Source organism: Myodes glareolus, chromosome 3 (genome assembly GCF_982192425.1).
Source record: "Myodes glareolus chromosome 3, mMyoGla1.1, whole genome shotgun sequence".
In the NCBI taxonomy this organism is placed as follows: domain Eukaryota; kingdom Metazoa; phylum Chordata; class Mammalia; order Rodentia; family Cricetidae; genus Myodes; species Myodes glareolus.
Genome location: NC_142028.1, coordinates 5,695,216 through 5,719,912, shown reverse-complemented (window position 1 = coordinate 5,719,912; position 24,697 = coordinate 5,695,216). Strand labels below are relative to the sequence as shown.

Sequence of the window (24,697 nt, the reverse complement as noted above, 5' to 3'; positions counted from 1 at the left end):
GTCCATAGCGTCGGTTTGCGTCGGTTCTTGTCACAACCTTTGGTTCCTAGGACAAAGCCCAGGTCCACTGTGGTACAGGGTGCTGGCTCTGTTGCAGGGTGATTCCTTCTTCAGCCCCACTGCTGACACCTGGAGGAACACTCTCCTTCACTGCAAAGAGCATCTTGTAGCCTGGTAAATTCCCTGTGCTCTGATTGGCTAGTGATGTTGAACGTGTATATTATGCTCTTTTTATTTATTGTCTTTATTAAAGTCTTTGTTTACAGATTTAGTATTAGAAAGCTGTATATGACCTCTATGTACATAATGCATTTTGGGTTTTTAATGTATACTTAGTCTTGAACTTGAACTGACTGAATTTCTGGCTTTCTCATCTACACCTGGGGAAGAGGCTGTGACTGGCTCCTCCTTCATCAGGGATCCAGCATCGGGTGCTGCTGCAGCTTCAGGCATGAGGTACCACAGTCAGGATGGATTAGGAGACCTCACACTGCCAGGCATCCGGTAGCATTAAAGATGCTGAGGTGACATTCAGGGTCAGGTAAAGCCGCTGCTTTCTGCCTTCGAAGTTTACTGGTAATGGAGACACACTTTTGTGTATAGATGTGTGTGTGTGTGTCCTGCCTGCTAAGCTAAGGAATGCTTCACTGTTGCTAGTATTTCCCTGATGAATTGGGGTCACTTGTTTAAGTGAACAGGAAGTTGAAGGGCCCTAGTGTATGTTTCTCAATCTGGGAATTCTTGGCTTACAGATTGTATCCTGTCTTCTTTTCTGGTTAGAAAAAGGTCTTTCATAAAGGACAAAGACGAGCGTTAAGTCCGTTAAAGATACAGATTTACAGTATAACAGCTGCTGATCTAGATCATTCTTTGAAAAGTTTGAGCACTTTGTAGTTTTTTACATTAAACAATTTAAAGACTGCCTGTGTCTGGTTCGGACAAAAGGGTTCCTCCTTGCTAATCTCACCACGGACTGGGGTTAGACTTCACTGCACAAGGAAAACCTTCCTTCTGAAAGTAAACATAGCACCAGGTGGTGGTGTAGCTTTGAACCCAAATGAAAAGGTTATGAATGGGACATAGGCGTGGACTTCACTAAATCTAAATCAAATAGGTTGTTCCTGTAGTGCTTAGAATGCCTCCCCAGTCTGCCGGCATTGATGGCAGAGATAATGACAGCGCCTTCTCTGACCCGGCTTTCAGTCGAGCCTTGTGGACTCTCAGGCTCGTCTAACGAGAATGGAAAAATATGATGCCGGTTATAAAGTGGGTAAAGATAAGTGTTTCCTGACATCTGTTTTGGGTTTGGGAGTCAAGTTCATTCCGTCATCATCTGGGGAGGACAGAGGCCTCATCTGCTGTTCTGTCTAAAGATCCAGGTTCACAGATCTGTGTCTGAGGGCCTCCTGTGTTCTCTGTATTCTAAGGCAGTCACTCCCTGGGACCTGGGAATTCTTTTATTTTCCTTCCCATGTTTATGTGTTACACAGACCTGTGTAACGTTTTACCCAGCCATCTTTTCTCCTGTGGCCCACAGACCTGCTCCTAAGGGACAGTTTGGTCAGCCTCGGCAGTTAGTGTTGCCCTCAGTGTCTGGGGGCCGCAGGAGACAGGAATCGCTTCTTCAGCCGCGCTCCCGCCCCACCCCAAAGTCTATACTGAGTGACTGCCCTCTCTGGACACCGACCTGGTTTCCTGGCAACAGCACCTCCTACTTCAGATTTCTCTTTTGCTGACCCGCGATAATGGAATGCTTTGTGACCACATGCAGGTCCTGCTCCTCCCTAGGGCACCTCATCCTTTGTAAGTCAGTGCATTGCTTTTCTGCTCTGTATACCAATCTTCCGTAAGCTCAGTTATGATATAGTAGCTTCCAGAATTTGGCCTCTAGATCTTGCGTGTTGGCGAAACAAGCAGGGAGTTCATTCTTCACCTCCCCGCTGAGACCAGTCTGCTTGCTCCAAGGGTGTCTCCTCCACCTCCTCTTCTGACTTACACAAGCTTTACTTACAGGCCATGGAACTCCATGATCAGGGTCGCTTTGGTTTTTAAAAGAGTTTTTAAGAGAAGCTTGATTCTTTCTTAGCTTTGTGAAAGGGTTTTGTTGTCCTGGAGTAGTGCGGTTTGCTCTTGCCTGTTTTTTGCTTCTGGGAAGGGCTGCAGCACTTTGGGGTGTTGTCTTCTCAGCTGGAGATTTCCCTGTGCATGGTCACTTGTTGCCACAGGAAAGACACGCAGAAAGCATCCTGACGTCCTTAGGAATTGCATTTGGGTGGAGCCTTTGAGATCCCTTGCCCCCAGATAGTGTTCATTGAGAAAAGTAGCTGGCCCTTGCTTCCTTAAGCTCTGAAGGCCTGTGAGCCTGGGTTTTATGTGCTCCGAGGATGCTCTCCAGGGCACTGCCTGTGCCCTTGAGGGTGCACACATGCTGACATAGGAAAGCTGGCAAGTTTTGCCCCAAGCATCTTTCTTAACTGTAATCTAGGTTTCTTAAATTTACTGGAAAGCTTTGATTCTTTGGTCTACCCCACCACCACCCAAACACACTCTCCAGTCCTGACAGCAGACGTGATTTGGGAGATGCTGGCTGTGTGACACGGTTGTTTCTCTTTCCCTGCTTTTCCTTTCCCACATCCGATCTCGAAGCAGAACCTGACCCTGGGTTTCTGAGGTTTTAAAATACGCTTTTGCTTAGGGTTCAGTTAAAGCGAAATCCTTACAGACCTTGCGACTGTGGCAGTTCTTGGGACACTTTCTATTGTTCTTGATATTTGAGGAAATACTGTTACATCGTGTGCTGCGGGAGTACCTTCCGCTGCTTCAGCCAATAGTCGCTGAAGCACGAGCCCACAGTGCTGCAGGAGCGCCTTCCGCTCCATCAGCCAATAGCCGCTGAAATACCAGCCTACTGGGGCATGGTATATTTCTAATTAAAAGAAGAGCGGCAAGCCTCTACTCGGCCTTTTGGTTCCGACGCTTGGTTCCGGCTCCTGCTTCTGGCTCCTGCTCCAGTGACTAGGCTCCCTTCCTGACTGTTTATGGTGTATGTAAGTTTTACCCCCCAAATAAATACCCCTTTAAAACATAACTGGTGTGGAATTGATTCGCCATTAATCGTGCAGCAGTTTATTTCTGAATAAGCTACGTGCCATGCTCACAGAAGCACCTTGGGGTGAGACACTCCTATTTCCATGGGTTTGCTGGGCATCAGCCTCACATGGCCTTAGGCCTGTGAAGTCAGCAGAGCCCAGGTTGCAATGTCCTCTTGGGAACAGTGATTGGGGTCAGACCTTACGATCCGGGCGGATCAGAACTGTGTTTCTGACCCTTCGTGTCAGAGAACCTTGCTTTCTTCTAGCTCTTTCATTCCTTCTGCCTCTCTTATTTATGAAGTGACTCCCATTATTCATGACTGTCTGCTCTGTGTCAGATATGACGCGGTGGTGAATCGGGGAGACAGTGCCCGGAGAAGTTCTAGTTTAGAGCAATGGGCAAGTGATTGGCAGCAACACACACTGGCGCCTGAGCTGTAGATTTAGAGACCACCCACCAAAGAATGAGCAGTGCCTTCTCATAGAGAAGGTTAAGTTAGAGACACAGTGGAGCCACGGAGTCAGCAGGTTCCCCACATCTGAGTGGGGAACGGAGGTCCTGTGAGGGACTGCAGGCTTGAGGGAGCAAGTTGGAATTAAGTCCCAACTCCACACCCCATTGCTGTGTGAGTTTCTCAAGCCCTAGTTCCCTGTCCTAGGGATGCAGTGAGGGCTGCTGTCCTAAGTCCTAAGACACCCTCCCTGATGTTTGTAGGCTTGTTTGGCATGGTGTGTGCAGAAGAAGCCTTGAAAATTTTAAGCAAGTGCTGGGGTCTGCGTCTTGTTATGGAGCTAACCCATCTGCGGAGCCGCTCTGTAGGGGAGTGTGAGGCTCACATAGCACTACACACTGTGTGGTACACGGTCTGCTGAAGTCCACGAGCAACAAGGGAGATGAGAGTTCACCATGTTTAAATTGCACACTTCCAATCTGTGTCTGATGAACAGGAATTCTTTGTTTCTTCCTATCCTTGGCTTCCAGCTCTGCCCAGGTCTGCAGGCAGAAGCCTGTGTCTTCATGTCTTCCAGTGGTGGGTGGTGCAAGGTTTGTGGGGAGTTCTGGTCGACTCAGTAGAACTTGCAGTGCTCAGTTGGCAAACCATCTCTTGTGCAGAATGATCTGTTAGGACCCTCTTCTAGGTACCAAAACTCTTTTATATATGAGCTGCTCTTGTCTTTTTGGCTTATCAAGCCTGTGGTAAGCAAATGCTGCAGAAGTGCCATCACAGTGGCCTGCAGAGTGGTTTTTCTGTGAGAGGGCTGTTTTACCGAGTTCCTTGCCTTCCGAAGAGTTGGAATGACCTTCATCTCAGTGGTTTGTCACTGTTTGTCACAGTTGGCATTCGGGTTTCTCTGAGCAGACATATACCACTCACAACTAATTCATTTATTTTTATATTTACTGCCTGGTTTTCAAAGGCATTTGAGCATCATTTGAAAATGAAATATACCTCATAGTCTAGAAAAAATGCTATGTAGTGCCATACCAGAAACAGAATTTGGAATGAAAAGAGCGTTCGTGACCCCGTCCCGAAAACATGCGCCTGCGTAGAGTGTCGGTGCCCACTTGTGTGTTTGGTAGGACACCGCTAAAACCACATCTTATCTTAAGAGACGTGTTCTTTGGGAATGGAACTGTTGGCAAAGTCTTACAAAGTTTGACAAGTGGTCAATAAATCAGCAAAGTGGACTCAGCAATGCGGCCTTTCGTGAGCCAGTACTCCTGTTACTGTGTACACTGCTGCCTGTGCGTCTTTCTGTAATTAGCTCTGGTTTTTCCAGGACAGAATTAATTTCTCTGGCTTTAGGACCCATGCATCTTTGGGGGTGGTTAGTGCTGGTGTTACAAGTACGATGTTAAATACCTGGCTGGAACCTATTTATTATTAGCTTTGTATTATTTTTATTAAGAAATCTGGGTTGTTAGCTAATTATTCTTAGTAGAAATTAAACATTTTTAGTGTTTGCTAAAAAAGAAACGGGAAGTTTGTTTTTTAAAAAACTGCTGAAGAACTTGCTTTTACTATGTCATTTCAGTTCCGGTTACTATGGCAATGACAGCAGGGGCAGCAACCACCTTTCCTATGAGCAACCATACCAGGGAGAGAGTGACTGTGGCCAAGCTCACACTGGAGAATTTTTACAGCAACCTGATTCTGCAGCATGAAGAGAGAGAAACAAGGTACAGTGAAGGCTGTGCGTGTGCTTCGTTTTTCTGTGGCTGGATGGCAGCCCTGGCTTCTGTTATGTATTCTGCACTGACAGCACACCTGGGTACTGGGTTCGTTTCCTGGGTTCCCCGAGTCTTGTGCACATACGCTGGTGTCCCACGTCACTTGTTTAACACAGATCTTTGCAGCCGTGGCGTTGTGGTGTGCCTTTGTGCGTTTCAAGAGAGATGGCTTTAGAAACCACAGAGTAGTGTATGACATGCAGTGGCGCTGCATTAGTGGGCACAGAAAATTAAGGACAGCGTGTCATTCTGCCTCAGTGAAACCGGAGTGTCGTAAGAGATCTGCTGTATGTGAGATGCTCCGTGAGGGTGGGGAGTGACGGTAGGGGACTAAGGGAGCACTTCCCAAATGATAGTGACATTTGACCAGGAAGAGCATGATTCACACATGATAAGAGGAAGTGGAGGAGGTGGAGCAGCACACACCAGGTCTCAGCATCCTGGGCTGGGCTCTACCGCAGGGCAGTGTCCTGGAAGGGGCCCATCTGCTCCTGCTCATTCTGCGGGGGAAAAAACTGGAACTCAACCACCGAGCAGCCCTGACAGACCTTTCATGATAGCAGACACAGAGGCCAGCATGAGATCTCTGAGTCTGGGCCTGGGGAACAGCCCACAAGTGGAATTCAGCAGCAGGCACACCTGAGATATGAACTGAGAAGTAGTCCCTGGTTTCCTTACCGTCACCGGCTGCTGAGTCTTCAGCAGAGTTTAGATGCAGTTGTAATGAGTTTTCCAGCAGGAGGAAGGGAGGGAGTGGTCTCAGCACTGATTTAAGAAGGAGCTTATCTTCCGGTGTTTTCTTAGGAGTAGCAGATATAAAGACTGTGGTAATTGATCCTCAGTCCTTGACCCCATTTGGTTTTCTGTGGTATAATCCAAAGCAAAAGCTTTGGTCAGTATTAAAATGCTAAATCTATCTCAGAAAAGAATCCCGATCGTAGTGAATAGTTGAATCTTGGTCCAATGTGAAAGATTTTCTTAGCACACACCCAGTGATTGGCTTGGATAAATAACTGTAGTTCTCAAATGGAAATAAGAATATTTTAGAAAGTCTAATTATTTTTTCCTTTGGAAAAGGCAGAAGAAATTAGAAGTGGCCATGGAAGAAGAAGGATTGGCAGATGAGGAGGTAACGTAACCGTCCGTACTAACTGGTGTTGGCTGATTGTGACTTGGCTGTGCTAGCTTTCTCCATCTGAATATGACTTCTTACTGTGTTGTTTTTGTGGGTACCTTAGGAGGAGATGGCCTTTGTCCCCAAAAGCATCACATTTGCTGAATACCATCCACAGCATTCTGGGTGTGTGGGACAGGGTTAGGTGCACGGACACCATGGGGCGGGGGCAGGCTCTGAACCTCTCTGTTGATTCCGTCTTCTTACATTTTTTTTTTATTTTTTTTAATGGTTTACTCCCTAATTTAGGCTCTCTTGCATCTCACTGAGTCTCTAGTTCCCAGTTTTTCTGCATTCTGCAAACAAGTCTGGCTAAGTGTCCTTCCTGTCTGTGATGGCTTCAGTCAGATGTCATGACCCCTACATCCAGCAATGACTGATCCCGAATTGCTGTGACTTCCCCCTGCTCATCTGTGGTCCTTTTTCATGCGCTATTTCTGCTTCCTGAAGCTCGCTCTCCTCCCCGGCATCTCACTTCACTGGGAAATCCTCCCTGATCGCTCACCTACCTGCCCTACATTCTACACTGACACTCTTCTTGTCCTTGTGGTAGTCTGAGGGCAGCGTCTTCCCAGAGGCAGAGACTGCATCCTGCCTCACTCAGAATCGCATCCCAGAGCACACAGAGGGCCGGAGCGAATACTTCGGTAGTGGTGGGCAGTGGGCTTCTCTGCCTTCAAGGAATGAATTGGAAGGAGAGATTACTGTATGCTTTGGAGGGAAGGGGGGCTCACACATGCATGAAAACCTGTATACATTAAAGGGGCTACTAGTATAGTTCAGGGCAGAGTGCTTGCAAAGCCCCGGTTTGAGTCCCAGCAGTTCCCTTCCAACAAGTGAAAAATACATATGCATTATAGAATGTAGCTAACTTTGAAAATACACAGACACCCCCCCCCCCCCAGGGGCTCAGAAAAGGTTTTGTGGAGAACATAGCAAGTGATTTGAATCTGAACTGATGAGCAGAGTTTATTTCACAGACTGGCACTGTGTGCGGACCAGCGACTGTGCATGCAGAATAGCGAGTCTGTGTTGAAGAGGGCAGTCGGAAGGGAAGGGAAGTTGAGGGCATGCAAAACTAGCTTTAGGGCAGTTCCTGAAAAAAGGCTTTGTTCTCCGGATGAGAATGAGTCCCAGCCTAGGCTGACCCACCCTCAGCGGTCAGCAGGGGCCTGACCACCAGGTGAGGCTTGGAGCCCAGTGAGCTACAACGCCCCACACCTTCCTTCCCTGTGCCTGTCCTGCTATCCAACATCCTACGGAGGCTAGGGAAGGTTAAAGTTACTTACATAAAATTAATAAGTATCTGGAAACCCTGTTTTATCTTGTTAAATTTTAGTGAGAGGAATAATTTAAGGGCTGCATCCTAGTCCATAGAGAAAGGCAAACACATCTCTCTTAGTTTGCCTCATTGATATTATAGCTTTCTTATAGCTTGTAATGATTGGGCTCACACAGAATTTTTTTCTTGTATCTTTCTTTCTTTCTTTCTTTCTTTAATTTTGGTGTTTCAAGACAGGGTTTCTCTGTGCAGTCCTGGTTGTTCTGGAACTTTCTCTGTAGACCAGGCTGGTCTTGAACTCAGAGATCTTCTGCCTCTGCCTCCCAAATGCTGGGATAAAAGGTGAGCACTACCACTGCCCAGCCAATCTTAAACACAGGATCTTAATTTAAAGTCTAGGGAAAGGTTGCCAGAATAGATGCCCCCGCCAAGCACAGTGGATGCTCCATACATAGAAAAGGAAAGGGGGGAGGTGGAGGAAGAAATAGGTTTTGTTTGTCTGCTTGTTTTTGGCTAATACATTTGTTCTTCCCACTCTTCAGAGCCCAGGATCTGCTGTGTTAGATGACAGGGCACAGAACAGTTGCCCTTCTGTTAGCCCAGCATGGCCAGGTTCCAGTTGTACAAGATCTGGAAGTCTGGGCTTTTGTCTAATCATTTTAAAGCTACTTTTAGAAGTATTGCCAAGTGATAAAAGAGTTTTAAAACCAACTTGGGAGTCCAGAACGGCCTGGGAAAGTCTGTTTGTAGCGGCCCTTGGCGCCCCCTGGTGGTGGCTAATGTTTTTCTTAGTTTTTGTAAATAACTTGTAGAAAATGTCAAACAAATCATTTTGCTTCTTAAAGTCATTGGCTAGTAATATATGTTTTTAACCATCCCACTTTTTCTGTGGAGATAGTTTAAAATTCCTGTGTGTTTATTTTAGGCTCTGGGCTTGGACGTTGATTATGTTGTGTATAAAAAAAAACAAATTCAATTTTAGTATTAGAATTTCTTGTTTTTCAAAAAGAATAAACCTAAAATTTTCTTATGCGTGTGTGTGTGGATGTGGGGTGCATGTGAGGCCAGAGGGCAGCATGGGGTGTCAGGCCTTGGCAGTGCTGTCTGCTTCCCTGTTGGCCAGTTGACCTCAGAGCTTCACCTGTCTCTGCCTCCCCAGTGCTGAGATAGGTGTGTTGCCACCACACCTGGCCTTTTTGCATAAACTTAGGGACTAAACTTGGGTCCTTGTATCTGCAAGATAAGCACTTTACCAACTGAGCTACCTTCAAGAGTGGCTTTTCAGTGAAAATTAATACCCTTAGTTCATTCTGTAAGAGAAAACAGTCTGTGCAGTGGTCCATGGTGAGCTGTGAGGTCCTTAAACTGTGTGGCTGTGCACAGCAGTGGCTGACATGATGTGCTTAGCTGAACCCTGTAGTATCTCAGAACTCCGAAATACCTTAACTGATTTATAGACTCTCATTTGGAAAGGAATGGAGTCTCTAGATTGCCAGCTACAAAATGAGATTGTCTCAAAACGGGGAGGATGTTTGTTAATTTACAAGAGTCATCAAAATGGATGTTTATTAATGGGAAAACAAAAATAAGTGATTTGAGCTGCAGGGGAGAGCCGTGAAGAGTCGTCTGTCACAGGCCTTACCTTAGGGGAAGGAAGGACTAGCACAGGGCTCTTGTTTCAATCCACATTCTGAGCAGATACAGTAAGTGCTGTTCATGACTTTAGAAATGGCGTTCTTCAGCTACCACTGGACTACAGTGCTGCCTGACGGGCTAAAGTCCCTGGGGCCAGGGTTCTACTGTGGTGCCCCTTTTGTTGAAGGGCTGTGTGCTGGCAGCCCGGAGAACCTGTCAGAAACTCAGTGCCTGTAGTTTTTGGTGCTGTTGTTACTGTTTTGGGTTTTAGCGGACTCTTGTCTGCAGATCCTCAGCACATGTGTATTTATTATGTGTAATTTGAAATTAAAACAAGCGCTTTTATTGTCGTGCGGTATACAGTGCTGTAGTGCCCCAAGTGGCCTTTGAAAGAAAACTCTAGTTCTGGACCTTAAATCAAGCTGAGTCTCAGAGCTGCCACCCCATGCACAGAGCAGTGGGTGCTGGGTTCCCGGGACACACAGGGCTGTGGAGGCCACCTTTGCTTTTGTAATGATGCAGATGTAGTTGGCTGTTTGTTATCCTTCACTCTGGTGGGGGGGGGGCCCACCCGGGGCCCACTCAGCTCTTAAATAAATACTCAGAGACTTGTTCTGACTTATGAATGCCCGGCCTTAGCTTGGCTTGTTTCTAGCCAGCTTTTCTTAAATTATTCCGTCTACCTTTTGCCCCTGGGTTTTTGCCTTTGTTTATTCTCTATCTCTTTCTTTTCTTCTTATTTTGTGGCTGACTGTGTTGTTAGGTGGCTAGCCACTGGCATCCTTCTCTCCTCCTTTTTCCCCTCCTCCCTCTCTTGCTTCCCTCTTCCGTTTATTCCCTCCGCATGCCTGTCTCACCTATCCTTTCTCTCCTGCCTGGCTATTGACCACTAAGCTCTTTATTAGACCAATCAGGTGTTTCAGACAGGTTAAGGAACAGCTTCACAGAGTTAAACAAATGCAACGTGGAAGAATGCAGTTTAGCTCTGCATCATTCAGCAAACATCCCACAGCATAACAAATGCCACACACCTTCAGCTAAGATTCCACATTTCTCCCTTTTGTCTAAATAAAAATGAAAGGTTTAACTTTACATAGTAAAACCATATACAACATAAACATTGCCAAGTAAGAGTTACATTTACAGTGTTCAGTCTATTTGTATGTAGCAAATTCAGGGAAAATATTCCCTTATCTATCTTAGTAATTCCAAAGTTTTATACCTAATTTACTTTCTATAGTTTTCTAAGGAAAACTATAACTCTATTTAGTCTTTAATACCACCAAAGGCCCCAGAAGGATGTAATATATTACCTAACAGCAGAGACATCTGGCAGTCAGCTACAGTTCCTCTGCAATGTTGGGGCTCCAGCTTCAGCTTCAGACCTAGAATATCTAGCAGACTTTCCTGTGAGGCAGGAATTTCACAGAACTGTCCTGCCTTGTCTTGGCAAAGCTCAGCAGTCTTTTTCCTGTGTCCTTTCCACATTGAAAACAAACTCCATATGGGGTTTCTTTGATGTCCACCATTCTTTTATGAAGTAAATTGGTGCTGCCAGGAGCAGATGTGTCTCATTGAAACCATAGGTTATTAAACATCTTAAATGCCTTAGTCTGTAGGTCTTTGAAATATTTGCAAATCATCTGTTTAAAATATACCTATTTAGCTTTGAAAACATACCTAATATCATAAGGTTGATTGTTATAGATTAGCTATTAACCTCATTTCTTAGTTACACATTGCACTTTTAAATGAGCTACACAAGCATAGTGCCCTAAATAAGAGTAGAAACATTTTACAGTGTAATAAAAATAACTTGAAATTTGTATCAATATACCAAAATCCATGCCAGTGTAAAACATCTAGGATTAATAGTTGTCTTTTTATCTTATATTCCTATATTCCCCTAAATGATAGCAAACACCCATACCCCAACTCTTGGGAATGTGGGTGTCATCTTCTCTAGACTGCATCCTATTGTCTATGGGCGAAGGCATCCTTCAGGGTCCCTGAGAAAACTGAGATAATTCCCAGGCCAAGTCCTGGGAAGACCAACTGTAATCTTTGTTGATATATATATATATATATATATATATATATATAATCTATATATAAATATATAATATATATAGATAAATATATATCTATATATATATATAGATAGATAGATAGATAGATATATCACCTGCTAAGATTCAGGAGGTCTTCCCTGATCAAACCTGATCCATACCATATCAATCCTGAAGGAATCCACAGCCTCTCGTTTCCTGTGGACATACAAACAAACCTCCTTCTCCAAAGCAGTGCATTTTTTGAGTTTCATTTTAAAGTTAAGACATTCTTAGAATATCCAGGCTGGTTTATTTCAGGAGTCCTTACGTCCCACACTCCAGCAGCTGCCCTTTCCTCATCAGCAGTAAAAGATTCAAGGTCCGTCAGCAGCACACAGGACCCAGACTCCCTGTGAATTTCCCATCTCACATTGCTTTTTACTTTTATATTACTTCACTCTCTTTAATGACTTTATTATTTTTAACCATTTTTTCTATGATTGCCTATATCCTTTCTCTTACACCTAATACACATTGTTAAACACAGTGAAACCTATTGAGAGCTTTTGTCTTCTACTGGACCTCTTTTGCTGTGTATTGCTAGTCTTTTTTGACTAAATGGGCCTTTAAACTGCTAAGCAGCAACCTCCACCAGCTTCAGCGGCTGGCTCTGCCTGCTTCTCGGGTCCCCAGAGCTCTGGAATGCTGATGCTTGTGGCTTGGCACTTGTTTACTTAGCCTTTTCACCCCACTTTTATACTGGCTGTTCAAGGGCTTGCTATAAGGCAGGCTCTCTTAAAGGAGCCGTGTCCATTTTTTAAAGCTTCCTCAAACCCTGTGGTGATTCGAGCTTCATGTTGGTACACCAAAATGTACCAACATGTGTACCAAATGTGGTTATTTTTATTCTTTGCTCTTTAAGGGCCTACCACTCCGTTCCTAAATACCTACATGGAGACTTATTATTACTCATGAACACCTGGCCTTAGATAGCTTTTTGTAACTAAAATTACCCGTCTATCTTTTGCCTCTGAGCTCTTAAACTTTCTCTATTCTATATTCCTTTCTTTTCTTCTTACTCCATAACCGGTTATGTAGCTGGGTGATGCCACAGCATAAATGAATATAACACATCTTAAACTAATATTCCACAGCATGTAAACATAAATGTGATTTTAGCTGTCTATTTAAAGGATTAAAGTTTCCAAAACCCCAAGATAAGTCCAGCCTGTTTTTTTAAAGTAACATATATAAAGCAATCTTTGCTAAATCTTCATTTCCTTTATTGCCTGGTTCCTACCCAAAGATACACACACACACACACACACACACACACACACACACACACACACGAAACAGACACACCACAAATTAAACTGGAGACCAGAGAGATGACTCAGCGATTCAAAGCACTGGATGCTCTTGCAGGGGCCCCAGATTTAGTTCATAACACTTACAGGACAGCTCACAGCCAACTGTAACTTGAGTTCCAGGGGATCTGACACCCTTTCCTGACCTGTGGACACCAGGCATTCACATGGTACACAGACATGCATTCAGGCAAAATATCCTTATGCATAAAATAAAATAAATTTAAAATAAAAAAATCAGTGTAGCTTCATTGAACTGTGTGAACTATTGCTTTGCTCCTACCTCCGCTACAAGTGTCAGAGCTCCGCTTTGATGGTACACAGACTTAGTTAGACACCTAACTCTACAGCAGACAAGCAGGCTCAGGACAGGTGAGTGGCTGTGCTTGGAGCAGTGTGCCGAGCTGATGGAGTGTTAGACTCGTGTCCTGAGCTCAGCCTATGAAAGGTTGCTGGGGTCCCTCAGACCTGAGCAGGAGTGGATACCTGCAGTGGTTTTATTTCCCACCGTGTGCTGAACTGTCCCTGTGTCATGGACTTGACTTTTATTAGGTGAGGAGCCAATGAGGTTAGAACAAGAAAGTGAATGATTTCTAAATGCAGCATTTGGGTAGTTCAAAATGTTGCTTAGAAATAGTTCCTATTTTATTATCTTTGCCGAATCAGAGTGTTTCTGTGTTAATATTGACTTGGATGGGTTTATTTTTGATTGGTTTGGTTTTTTTTTTTTGTGTGGTGTGCACCTTTTTTTTTTAATTGATTTTTATTGAGCTCTACATTTTTCTCTGCTCCCCTCCCTGCCTCTCCGCTTCCCTTCAACCCTTCCTCTAGGTCCCCATGCTCCCAATTTACTCATGAGATCTTGTCTTTTTCTCCTTCTCATGTAGATTAGATCTATGTAAGTCTCTCTAGTATCCGCATTGTTGTCTAGGTTCTTTGGGATTGTGATTTGAGACAGGGTATCTGTATAGTCTTGGCTGACCTAGAACTCCCAGATACCCACCTGCCTCTGCTTCCTGAGTGCTGGGATGGAAGGTGTGCCCCCATTCCCAGCTAGCTTGGGTATTTTAATGATACTTTGTAACTTTTATTTTGTAATTTCATGTCCTTAGAAAGTTATATGAACCTTTATGCAGTTTGCTGAAATTTATGCAAGAATCAGTTTTACTCTAAGTAAATCTCCATGGAAACACTACTGTTGTGACTTTGCAGGTCACAGGGTTCAGCAGCTGTGACAGCACCTGGGAGAGTAAATTAATTGGAGCAGATTTGCTGACAAAGTAAAAATAAGTTGTCAGAGGAAGTAGGGCCTGGCTACAGATGCCTGCAATCCCAGCACTAAGGAGCTGGGGCAGGAGGACAGCCGTGAGTTTTAGTCAAGCCTAGGCTACTAAGTGATTCTGTCTCAAAAATGAGTAAATAACACATATCAGAATACTCATGGCGTTTGCATTATCTGATATCTACTTTTGTGAGTTAAGTTACCACTCACAAGGCAGCAATGTACACATATAATAAGGAGGTTAAGATGATGTAGTCTACTTACAAGTCTACTTGAAAAGCCTACTTGTAATGTCTGCTTTCAATGGTACAGACTTAAAAGTTGTTTTAAAAATGTTTTCTTATTACTGTTCTATTCTTCCCTTGCTTAATAAATACTTGACATTGGCAAATAGATTACAGACAAACATGTAATTAAGATACCATACCTCTCTCTCGTCATTTATTAAAAATGATATGTGCATGACAGCACAGGGCCTGAGGAGCTGAGTGTGGCTGCTGGGGGTGATCTGCAGCCTCTGCAAGAAAATCACAGCTTTAGCCACTGAGCTGTCTCTTCAGCTGCTCTGCCTTTGCTGGTTTCCAGGACGCTTTCTCTGTGTTTTCCTGGCTGTCCTGGATCTCACTCTGTAGACCAGGCTGGCCTTGAACTCACAGAGATCCCCCTGCCTCTGCCTCCCCAGTGCTGGGATTAAAGGCGTGAGCCACCACCGCCTGTCTTTGTTTTTATGTGTGTCATCTTTTGACATTATTCATGCCTTTGAAACAGCCTTTCTGTAATCTTTTTAAATTCTATTTTGGATAGAAAAAGTTACGCCGATCCCAACATGCTCGTAAAGAAACAGAGTTCTTACGCCTCAAGAGGACCAGACTTGGCCTGGATGACTTCGAGTCTCTGAAGGTGATCGGGAGAGGAGCTTTCGGAGAGGTGAGCTGCTTTGTTCGTCACCACTGTTGAGAGTGGCTGCTGTACCATGTTGAAATATAGTTCCTAGGCTCCAAGGTCATAGGTCAGCTGCTAAGAGTGCTGGCCTAGTATCCACAAAGCCCGGTTTTTGACTCAGCCCCGTAAAACCAGGTGTGACGGCACACCTCTGTATTCTCAGCACTTGGGAGATGGAGGTGAAGGATCAGAAGTTCAAGGTCATTCACAGCTACACAGTAGTAAGCTCAAGACCAGCCTGGGCTACACTAGACCCCTGCTCCCCGTGTGTGTGTGTGTGTGTGTGTGTGTGTGTGTGTGTGTGTGTGTGATTTCTTTGATGTTTTCCGTGGTAAATCCAAGGCTCAGTAAAGGAAGCTATTCTGTTGTCCAACACTTATGTCTGTGCTCTAGGTGCGGCTGGTCCAGAAGAAAGACACAGGGCACATCTACGCCATGAAGATCTTGAGGAAAGCCGACATGCTCGAGAAAGAGCAGGTATATCTCCCCGCTGTGCGGCGCCAGGGGCCTCTGTGAGAGTACTCAGAGCAGTGCTGGTGTTGGAAATTGTAGAAAGAAATCCAGCCTACTAGATAGTACTAAATTTATAGTCTGTTTTATTGTTTTCAATGCATAGATTCAAATTCCAGTTTCTCCAGCTTTATAAACTGTGTTAGTTTGCACAGTTGCTATTAGAAAACAACAGAACCAGGCAGCGTGGTGCACACCTTTAATCTCAGTACTCAGGAAGCAGAGACAGGTGGATGGATCTCTGTGAGTTCGAGGCCTGGTTTACAGAGCTAGTGCCAGGACAGGCTCCAAAGCTACAGAGAAACCCTGTCTCAAAAAACCAAAACAAGAAGAAAAAAAGAAAGGAAGAGAGGGAGGGAGGAAGGAAGAAAGAAAACAAGAAAACAACTCAGGCTGGGTCCACAGACAACAGAAGCCATTACTTCTGTTGTTGGTTCTATTCAAGGTCAGAAAGTTTTAGTTTTAGGTTTTAGTTTCTGGTGGTTGCTATCTCTGCCACCTTCCTTCGGATACCACACTCCCTCTCCTGGTGACTGCTGGGAGAGCAGACATGGGATCCCATGGGCACTCCTGCCTCCTGCCATCTCTTCCTGTAGGAACACTAGCCCATCCTAGCAAACAGGAATCCACTTATTAATCCACAGGGCTAGAGAATCTGTTCGCCCATGGGGCCTAAGGAGAGGGGCTAAAGGAAATGGCTTCCTCGGTTCTGCCTATTTAATGAGCACACGAGTGTCTGTGCTCCTGCGAGACTGGTAGGGCTGGGTCGTTGGGACGGGTTAGTTACCCTTTCAAAACATCCATCTAGGTGGCTCATATTCGAGCAGAAAGAGACATCTTGGTGGAAGCAGATGGTGCCTGGGTGGTGAAGATGTTCTACAGTTTTCAGGACAAGCGGAATCTCTATCTGATCATGGAATTTCTTCCTGGAGGTAAACGGCAGTGGCAGACAGGCCCCAGCTCATAGGCACAGGCAGTACACGTCAGCTAGTTTTGCTACCGAGTTTTGTTGAGTTTATACACAGCCACCATTTTCCAGCATTTACTTCCAGAATAATGGAAGGTGATTTGGCCACAAATCTTGTCATTTTGAAGGAGTTAGGATGACATGTTATATACTACTAGTCTGTGTTCATTGCAGCACACTGTAGAGTTAAGGAAAGAGCATGTATTCAGAAAGACAGGTTTCTGTGCCTAGGTGTGCCTGTTCACTCCATGCTCACCTCTGCTCTGCCCACGATCACGGCACATGCTCCCCACCGACACCGTTGCATGCACATTGCAGGGTGGTATGGGGCAAGTCAGAAACCTGCAAATCTGGCACAGTCTGTACATAAGAAGGAAGTCTGCAGAGGGTCCCCATAACTGGGTGTGTGCTATCACACGCCCATCACTCCAGCACTAGGATTCCAGACAGCTGCTGAGCAGAGCAGGAGGAGGGCGTGAGGACAGTGAGGGCCTGGGCTGGGTGCGGGGAGAGGAGCGGCATCACCCGTCTGCAGTCTCTGGGCCCCTGCCTTGTGCAGGTGACATGATGACCTTGCTGATGAAGAAGGACACCTTGACAGAAGAGGAGACGCAGTTCTACATCTCAGAGACCGTCTTGGCGATCGACGCCATCCACCAGCTGGGCTTCATCCACCGGGACATCAAGCCAGACAACCTTTTACTGGATGCCAAGGCATGTGCGGAGCAAGAGGATTCTTAGGCTTCTCATGCCGTGAAAGACTGCCAGCTTCCTGGCTGCAGGCAGCAGCCATGGTTTAGGTTGTTTGGGGTTAATTAAGTTTTTTGTAGAAGGCACAAAAGTTCTGGAATACGTCACGTAAAATGGTTTTTTGAAAAAAAAACTCCATTTTCCATTTTTTTTTAATTTTTATTTTATTTATTTGTTTATTTTGGTTTTTTGAGACAGAGTTTCTCTGTGTCACTTTGTTGACTGTCCTGGAACTAGCTCTTGTAGACCATGCTGGCCTTGAACTCACAGAGATTCTCTGGCCTCTGCCTCCCGAGTGCTGGGATTGAAGGCATGTGCCATTTTCCATTTTTAAAAATCATCAAACATGCATAACCTCATGCTTTCAGCTATCTGTGTTTTAAGTTAAGAATTCTTATAATGATTGCATCAAACGAGTTTATAATAAGGCTTTTTTGTTTTCACAGTTAATGTAATTTGACTTGACTGGAATTTGTCGTTTTAGGGACACGTAAAATTGTCTGACTTTGGTCTGTGCACGGGGCTAAAGAAAGCGCACAGGACTGAATTTTATAGGAACCTCTCACACAACCCACCAAGCGACTTCTGTGAGTTCGCCTGTTTCCTTTGTTTGGAAATTTGTAGTTTTGAGCCCTAGTTCTGTGAGGATGTAAGGCTCCCTCCTCCCCGGAGTTGCCCGTGGTTTAGATGATTTGGTTCTATATTTTACCAGTTTGCCCTCTGACCGCAGTTCTGTCTTGTTGAACTCAGCATTTCAGAACATGAACTCCAAGCGGAAAGCGGAGACGTGGAAGAAGAACAGGCGACAGCTGGTGAGTGGCCCGGCGGACTCGGAAGGCTACTCGGGTGTCTCCTTCCCAGGGGGAGCAGGATAGGACCCTTCTGGGTTCAGCTGTGCCTGGCCCGAGGACCTAGGGTCGCCAAAGGTCAGCTGGGACACACTTCATCCTCTCCTGCCAGTGAAGATGAAGGACCAGACACTTGTGGGAGTGAGCAGAGCGGCAGCGTGTTTGTTAAGGAGGATTTCAGAAGAGTGGGAAGCTTGGTAGAGTGGGGGCTGGGTGGCTCCTGAGAGGAGAAGCTGCTGAGATTCCTCTGTTAGGGCTGTGGCCGAAACTGGTTGCAGAGCTCAGCCAGTAGCTGATCGTGGATTCCTCACATGCCGCCCACACATTTAGCCGAGGCCAAAGCCCCGCTCTGTCTGTCTCCAGCCTTACTAGCTGCTGTCCATGATGGTCCCGTTGGGCACTTGACCAGCCTGCTGGCCTCCACTTTGCAGTATTACACTACGATGCTGCAGTTCTACTTGGTTAACTGTTTGTGTGGTGGTCTGGGGTCTCCCTCCTGAGACAGGTGGGGTTTCTCAAAGCTGCCTTTTCCTAATCTGTGAGCTAGAAGCAGGCAGATGTCAAAGGGCAGTGGAGCCCAGCGAACATGGCTGAAGGAGAGGGCCTCACAGAGCGTCAGCCGCCACACTGATGTCAAAGGGCAGGGGAGCCCAGTGTACATGGCTGAAGGAGAGGACCTCACCGAGCGGCACCCACCACACTGGCCTTTCTGGTCTCATGCCAGATCCCCTGGGCTTTCTCATAATCATAGCCTTGTCCCCTCACCGCCTACAGAGAACTGCAGAAGAGACATCACCTCTTCTCCTATAGGAGTGTTCTGTAACCTATAACCTGGGGCGGTGTAACTCCTGTTACAACAACCACCATTCTTTACAGTTAACCAGGGGAACAGGAAGCATGGGGTGTTGGCAGTGGTGCAGCATTTCAGTAGGCAATCCTAGCCCCAATGTTTAATTTCATGACCATCTCTCACCCTTTGTAGTGAATATAAGAATTGCTTCCGAGGCCTTTCCTCTTTTCATGTATGTGGTTCACTGAGGTGTGAGCATCTGCAGCTAGGGATTAACTGAGGTGTGGACGTCTGCAGCTAGGAATTAACTGAGGTGTGAATATCTGCAGCTGGGGATTAACTGAGGTGTGAGCGTCTACAGCTGGGAGTTAACTAAGGTATGAACTCTGCAGCTGGGAGTTAACTGAGGTCTGAACATCTGTAGCTGGGAGTTAACTGAGGTGTGAACATCTGCAGCTGGGAGTTAACTGGGGTATGAACTCTGCAGCTGGGAGTTAACTTAGGTGTGAACGTCTGCAGCTGGGAGTTAACTGAGGTATAAACGTCTGCAGCTGGGAGTTAACGGAGGTGTGAGTGTCTACAGCTGGGAATTGACTGAGGTGTGAACATCTGCAGCTGGGGATTAACTGAGGTGTGAACATCTACAGCTGGGAGTTAACTGAGGTATGAACTCTGCAGCTGGGAGTTAACTTAGGTGTGAACATCTGCAGCTGGGAGTTAACTGAGGTGTGAGCGTCTGCAGCTGGAAGTTAACTGAGGTGTGAGCGTCTACAGCTGGGAGTTAACTGAGGTATGAGCGTCTGCAGCTGGGGATTAACTGAGGTGTGAACATCTGCAGCTGGGGATTAACTGAGGTGTGAACGTCTACAGCTGGGGATTAACTGAGGTGTGAATGTCTGCAGCTAGGAAGGTAGCTTTGACTTTGTTTTCCTGGTCTCTTACAGAGTGCCCAGCACATGTAGCCATCTCATTGTTCAGTTCGAGGCAGCAATGACAAAGCTGCTGACTCTGTGTTCCATTGGGACGTGCTAGACTCAGGTGCTAGACTCAAAACAATTAAACGGCCTTTTACATTTTTGAGCTCATTTGCTCATTGGTCCAAGTAGCAGCAAACTTTGATATTCTAGTAAACTTTTCAGTGTGCACAGCCGTGCATTAAGGAGAAAAACCTCATTCTGTTTTTGAATGTGTCATTTTAGATCAGATGTTAAATCTGAGAAAATATTACAGTCTTCCTATTTTTAAAGGGGGAGAAGTGAATAGCGCTTAAAAACTTACCTGAGGGCAGGCGTTGGTGCTCCCCTGTAACCCCCTACTTAAGAGGCTGAGGCAGGGGCATCCTGAGTCCTGAGATCAGCCTGGGCTTCGTAGTGAGACCCCATCTTAAAAAATAAATAAAAACACGGCAGAGGATGCCTGTATTTCCTACTAGGAGTCATCCTCGTAGGCCAGGGGCTCCCAAGGGAGAAGTGAGAGTTCATCGGTGTCTGGGTCAGGGGATCCCTTCAGCCCAGCTGCCAGTTTCTTGTCCCCTGGTCCCTGAAGTGACGCCTGCTGTCACATTTTCAGTGGCTCTACGATAGTGCCCCTGTGGAGAGCTGCTGGCTTTAAGGCTCGCAGCTCCTGATGTCATGCGCTGGAGTTAAGCTCTAAGGAAGGGAGCTTACAGAGTGTGTCTTCGTGGTTTAGCCTCAGATCAGGCTGTTGTAGGTTCTTTTACCCGGAGCTTTCGTGAGCAGAAGCGGGGGTTTCAAGTGTAGCTCAGGAGTAGTGAGCAGGGAAGTCAGACCCAGTGGGCACAGCCTTTTCTTTCCTTTTGAAGTGGACAAAGGGCCTCTCCTTGGCCCAGAATCCTGTGTTCTGCATGCGGTGCCTGACTCAGCGCCTGTCAGCCAGCCTTACATGTGACACACAAAGGCACCAATAAGTGAGAACCTCCTCCTGTAGTGAGCCACACTCCTGAGAGGCTCAGAATGTCAGTTTGACAGGCTGCTCCTTTGTAGGCATATTCCACAGTCGGAACGCCAGACTACATTGCTCCGGAAGTCTTCATGCAGACTGGCTACAACAAACTGTGTGACTGGTGGTCCTTGGGAGTGATCATGTATGAAATGCTAATAGGTAAGTCCTGTTCATGTGTGTGATATGTATCTGTTTATGTGTGTGATACGTATCTGTTTTCGTACCATCGTTTGAACTTATTACAGCTATTAAAGACAAAAATAGCAGAGCCGTTTTGAATCTATTTCCCATATTATTCAGTGTTAAATACGTATTGATAAATACGCAGTAAACTGCCCAGGGACCCTATGGCAGGGAGAGAGTCATTTAGCTTGGCTTCCTTTATCAAAGGAAGGGTTTAAGATGAAGGGTTAAGATGAGACAAGGCAGACTTTGTTAGTAATGTCACAGTACACTGATGCACGCTGGTGTCACCTCAGAGTGCTCGCTTGGGCTGTTTGTTTCTCGTGGCTCTGTACCTGTAGGTCTGGTTGAACTCATCACCAAAGCTGATACATTTTGTTTCCCAGGCTTCCCACCTTTCTGCTCCGAGACACCTCAGGAGACATACAGAAAAGTTATGAGCTGGAAGGAGACACTGGTGTTTCCTCCAGAAGTGCCCGTCTCTGAGAAAGCCAAGGACTTGATTCTCAGGTTAGTGACTCTGAAACCTTCCTTGAGTCCAAATGATCCATTTCTCTGAGGCAGGGCTGGTGTTTGGGGGAGAATGCCACTGATCTGGTCAGTTTAAATAAAGGATTTACATAATTCAAACTTTTAAAAAAGATTTTTTTTTAATCATACTTATGTGTAAGTGTGTGGGTACCACTTGCTCATGGAGGCTAGAAGATTCCTTGGAACTGGAGTTACAGGCGGTTGTGAGCCACTTAGTGTGGGTGCTAGGCATTGGACCCAGGTCCTCTGCAAGAGCAGCGAGTGCTCTTAACTACTTATTTCTCATTTTCTACAAAATGACATGAATGACAAGAGACTTCTTATTACTGAAATATTGGCCTATAGTTTTTATAACTTAAATTAACATACTAATTTATGTTCTGTCCTGTGGCATTACCTCTCTTGGACCTCCGGTTTCCTTTCCGTGTCTCCTGGCTTCTCCTGAATGCCTCGATTCTCCTCTTCCTTTCTCTCCCTGGAAGTCCTGCCTATACCTCCTGCCTAGCTATTGACCTTTCTGCTTTTTATTACCCCAATCACAGCAGTAGATATTCACAAATATCCCACAGCAGGATATGAATTGTGATAACTCTTGTGAGTGGCCAGCTGGCAGCATATTATTTAAAATTATCAAACTGTACATGACCTTTGACCAGCAGTTTTATTTCTAGGTATTTAATAGAGCATATAACCACGTAGGGGCAAAGAACTAGACATGTTTCTTGTGTTATTTTAGTTGTGAAAAGTTGGAACTCATGTAAGCCTTCAGCAACGGCGATGGATGTTACACTCCAATGTCTCCATACACAGGTCTCAAAAAATTACCTCACAGGAAAACACTCAACAACATTGAGAAACTTGATTAGTATACTAAGTGGAAAAAAGTCTTAAAATAAGCATTAATGTGTCAACACTGTTTTTAATATTATTATGAGAGATGAAAAGAAATGACTTCGGTATATTGATGGGGTATCTAAATGGTAGATATTTATGCTGATTTGTATTTCCCTGTTTCTTCCAGAGTAAACTCAGCAAGAAAACGCTTCCTAAAAACATTTGAAGTAATACATTTAGAGTGTTTTAAGTGAAAGATGTGACTGAGAATTGGTTTCCTTTTCCAGATTTTGTACTGATTCTGAAAACAGAATTGGGAATGGTGGTGTAGAAGAGATCAAAAGTCACCCCTTCTTTGAGGGTGTAGACTGGGGGCACATCAGGTACGTTCTGAGGCCTGGGCTGAGAAAAATGAGCTTCTTGATTGGTGGTTGGTGCGCCTCTGATTTGTCTAGACCAGAGGTTCTCAACCTGTGGGTCATGACCCTCTGGGGGGTTGGACGACCCTTTCACAGGGGTCGCCTGAGACCATCAAAACCACACGTTTGCACCATGATTCATAACAGCAGCAAAGACACAGTTAGGAAGTAGCCACGAAGATAGGGTTATGATTGGGGTCCCCACAGCATGAGAAGCTGTATGAAGGCTGCAGCGTCAGGAAGGCTGAGAACCGAGGAGAAGAAGCAATGCTGCCTCGTCTGAGAGCCGTCTGCTGTGCTGCTCTCGATGGATTCCGGAAACGGGCCCAGAGCAGCGTCTGTCCTGCCTCTCTCACTTGCCACTTAGGGACAGGAACGGTGGTCACAGAGGCCAAGGCTGGGGCTCTTTCCACTCAGTTGAGTCTTAATTAAGCTTCCATAATCTTCATGCCCGGGTCTAGAAATTGGGTAAGACCCAGTGGACAAGATGTTAAGAGTTCCCGGGGAAGATGAGAGAGGTGCAGTACGTACTCATGAAAGTACTGGGCACAAGACTAACTCTTGTACAGACATGGACGGTACTTGCTTTTTCATAATTTTGTAGGCTTAGCACCTAGTCGATTCTTTAAAAACTCGTTGAAAAATAAATAAAAACCAACAAGGGGCTGTTGAGGTGACTCAGCAGGGAAAGACTAAAGATCTGAGTTCAGTCCCCAGCCCTGTGTGGTAGGGGGAGAGCCAACGCCTGAACGATGTCCTCTGACCTCTGCACTTCTGCAGGGTGTGTGTGTGTGCATGTGTGCGCGCGTGCATGTGTGCGTGCTTACGCATGTGTGCATAAGTCAATAAATATAACTTAAAAATTTTAGTGATGTTTCTTTTCACTATTTCTATGGTTAAATGTTTTTACTATAAGACAGCATTCTTTTAACCTAACTTCTCTGATTGTCTTAAAATTCCTACAGTCGACAAGTTTTTGCATTCAGACCTTATCACAAATATATACGTGTCCCCTCTTTTGCAGATAGATATCTGTGTACACAGATCTTCTCTAGAATTGTAACCCTTGCTCACTTAGCTAGATCTCACTGTCTCCCACGTACTCGACACCACATAAAATCTTCTCAGTAAAAGGCCATCTCTTAACCAGGGTGGTAGTGCACACCTTTAATCCCAGCCCTTGGGAGGCAGAGGCAGGCAGATCTCTATGAGTTCAAGGATAGCCTGGCCAAAAAGTGAGTTCCAGGACGCCAAGGCTACACAGAGAAAAACTGTCTCAAAAGACAAACAAATAAGTAAACCAAAAATGCTTTCTCTCCTAATTTTCCTTTCATTGGGTCTTGTTTTTTCACCTTAAAAAGAAATTAGTGTGAAGTGTTGAGGAGACTGTGTGTCTGTGGGAGTCCTAGCTGTGTTCAGTCTCCGGGGCTGGAGGGAGAGCAGAGAGTGTCTTCATGCAGAGTGTGAAACTTCCAAGTAAATGCAAATGTTTTAGTAAAAAGTTACCCTCAGCTATCCTGATTCCCACGTAGCTGTGTTCAGCAGACACCCTTGGGTTTCCTGTCCCGTGCAGTGGTGGTCAGGGACACGGTTTGTTGGACAGTTAAGAGTTCAAGAAAATTCACCATGACTGATGAATTGTCTTTTTCAGGGAAAGGCCGGCAGCCATCCCTATAGAAATCAAGAGTATCGACGACACCTCCAACTTTGATGATTTCCCTGAGTCTGACATCTTACAGCCGGGTAAGACAGGTTGACGGCGTGACCCCACATTGCAGTCACCCGTGAGGTGACTGACATCACTACTGAAAGTCCCTCTGCCCTTAATTAACTCCTCTCTCT

At 45.5% G+C, this 24,697-nt stretch overlaps 1 protein-coding gene across 5 annotated transcripts in view; it reads left to right on the top strand.

Moving 5' to 3' along the window:
• Nucleotides 1–24,697, top strand: part of Stk38l (serine/threonine kinase 38 like) — a 62,386-nt gene that overhangs the window by 34,717 nt on the left and 2,972 nt on the right. For 4 of the 5 annotated variants that reach the window (XM_087903951.1, XM_087903949.1, XM_087903952.1 and 1 more), the window contains 12 exons: nt 5,130–5,274; nt 6,403–6,454; nt 14,924–15,046; nt 15,455–15,538; nt 16,380–16,503; nt 17,098–17,252; nt 17,773–17,875; nt 18,039–18,100; nt 20,930–21,047; nt 21,458–21,581; nt 22,724–22,819; nt 24,507–24,598. In XM_087903951.1, the coding sequence (XP_087760077.1) occupies nt 5,141–5,274; nt 6,403–6,454; nt 14,924–15,046; nt 15,455–15,538; nt 16,380–16,503; nt 17,098–17,252; nt 17,773–17,875; nt 18,039–18,100; nt 20,930–21,047; nt 21,458–21,581; nt 22,724–22,819; nt 24,507–24,598 (1,267 nt within the window). In that variant the 5' untranslated portion in view covers nt 5,130–5,140. Of the gene's footprint in view, nt 1–5,129; nt 5,275–6,402; nt 6,455–14,923; nt 15,047–15,454; nt 15,539–16,379; nt 16,504–17,097; nt 17,253–17,772; nt 17,876–18,038; nt 18,101–20,929; nt 21,048–21,457; nt 21,582–22,723; nt 22,820–24,506; nt 24,599–24,697 lie in introns of those variants that run through there. The other variant, XM_087903953.1, reaches the window with a different exon arrangement.